We start from the raw sequence: 1662 nt of genomic DNA, 5'->3' as shown, positions 1-1662 counted from the left end.
GCTGCAGCGGGTCAATGAAGGCCACACCCTCCACGTCCAGCATCGCCTCCGTCGCAACGCCGCCCACAAAATGGACCCGACGCTCATTGTGCTCTGCCACTAGAGCGTCATGTGCCCCAGCTATGGATGTATTTAGCACACGGAACGTCACCATACCCGGCGCATCATGCTTCTGCGAAACAATAACGGCTTCCGCACCACACAACATACTGCTAACAGCCAATTGGACACATTCATTATCCTGCATGACGGCAAGCACTCCATCCAAAGTTGCATACAACAGTGTACCGTTGGCACCGCAGCGGCGCTGCCCAGCTGTGAATGTGTCATCGGTCTGCAGCTCTGCACGGTAGCCCTCCACGAACCGCTTCATGTACACCGTGTGGCCGCCCTGGTTGCAGCGGCAGGTGGCGCCCTGTGAAACCGCAACTGCACTGCAATCCCCACCGTAGTCGCCAATCACAAGGTCGTCGATTAAATACCGGCGTTGGTTGAAGATGGACGCCTTGAACGAGTTACGGTCCTTCACCCATTCGCGATTACCCAGCGCCTGTGCGAGCACCTCGCCGGCAATCCACGCAGCAACCATCAATTCCCCTGCATTGTCGTCGTTGGGAAATCCCTGGCCTGCACCAGACTTTATGTCCGTCCTGTTCGCCAGGTATTTCTTCATCACCTCCTGGAAGCGCCGGATGGCGTTGTACCTTGTGTCCTTCGCCAGCGGGTTCGTCGCCGTCGCGACCACCTGCCCGGGCACAAACTTGACACCGCCAGCCACGACAGCACGCCACACCCCCAAAACGGCGTCCTGCACCGCAGAAGGAGCCAGCAAGTACGCGCCAGCGGTGCTCCTGTCCGTCAGCATCTTCTCAATGAATTTCCTGGTTTCCGGATAAGGCGAGCCAAACACAATCACAGCCTGCGGCCGAGTCGCGGCAAACTGATCCCACGCCTCGTCAAACTCCCTGTTGTCGGCGCCACCTTGCGCAGCTCTCTTCACGGTGAAGACGCCGCTCAGCGCGTAGCCCATCGCCGACATCACACTTTGTGCCTGCTCGTACTCGCGATCGCCAAAGGAGACACCCTGCAGGTACATGAAGCCCAGCCGAAGCACCCGCAGCTCAGCCACGGCGTAGCGGAGAAGTGCCAGCAGCTCTGTCGCAGGATCAGCGCGCACAAAGTACACGTTGGGGTTCCACCCACGCACCAAAGTGGACCCAGTAAACGGAGCAAAAGAGACGAGGCTGTTTTGCTTAGCTGCGGGCAGAGAGTGCAGGAAGGCTGTATCGCCGATGACACCGGCAAGAAGAAGGATGTCTTTGTCTGCTTTCACCGCTTTGTCGACGGCTGCCCCACTCGTTTCCATTGTGGCGACTTTACTGATGACCTCTATATGAACGTCATCTGCAGCAGTGAAGTTGCGCGACCAGAGCGCCCCCATCAGCCCAAGTTCAATTGCATCCAGAAACTTCTGAGGCAATTGGGAGGTTGGTTAGTTTCAACACCAATACCTTCGCGTTGACCTGCCGCGGTGCTGCTTGGCTGACGGCGCTTTGCGGCGTGAGCAGGAGCAGGAGCAACAGAACAACAACGAAGTATAGCGCCGCCGCGCAGAACCGCGAGCCCCAACGCGCACTGCGGCCCCGCCGCCCCCAACGCGCC

The 1662-nt window shown here is 58.8% G+C and overlaps 1 protein-coding gene across 1 annotated transcript; it reads right to left on the bottom strand.

Annotated features, from left to right (window-relative positions):
* On the bottom strand, positions 1-1441 carry Tco025E_09417 (receptor-type adenylate cyclase; the record flags this gene model as incomplete). Its single annotated transcript, XM_029376236.1, has 1 exon — positions 1-1441. A coding segment is annotated over one exon (1441 nt), but the record flags the coding sequence as incomplete, so codon positions are not given.
* Between the last annotated feature and the right edge of the window lie 221 nt (positions 1442-1662).

This window comes from Trypanosoma conorhini, assembly GCF_003719485.1.
Source record: "Trypanosoma conorhini strain 025E chromosome Unknown Tco_14.4_contig_01105, whole genome shotgun sequence".
Lineage (NCBI taxonomy): Eukaryota > Euglenozoa > Kinetoplastea > Trypanosomatida > Trypanosomatidae > Trypanosoma > Trypanosoma conorhini.
The sequence above is the reverse complement of the archived record's forward strand: the minus strand, read 5'-3'. Positions and strand labels throughout refer to the sequence as shown.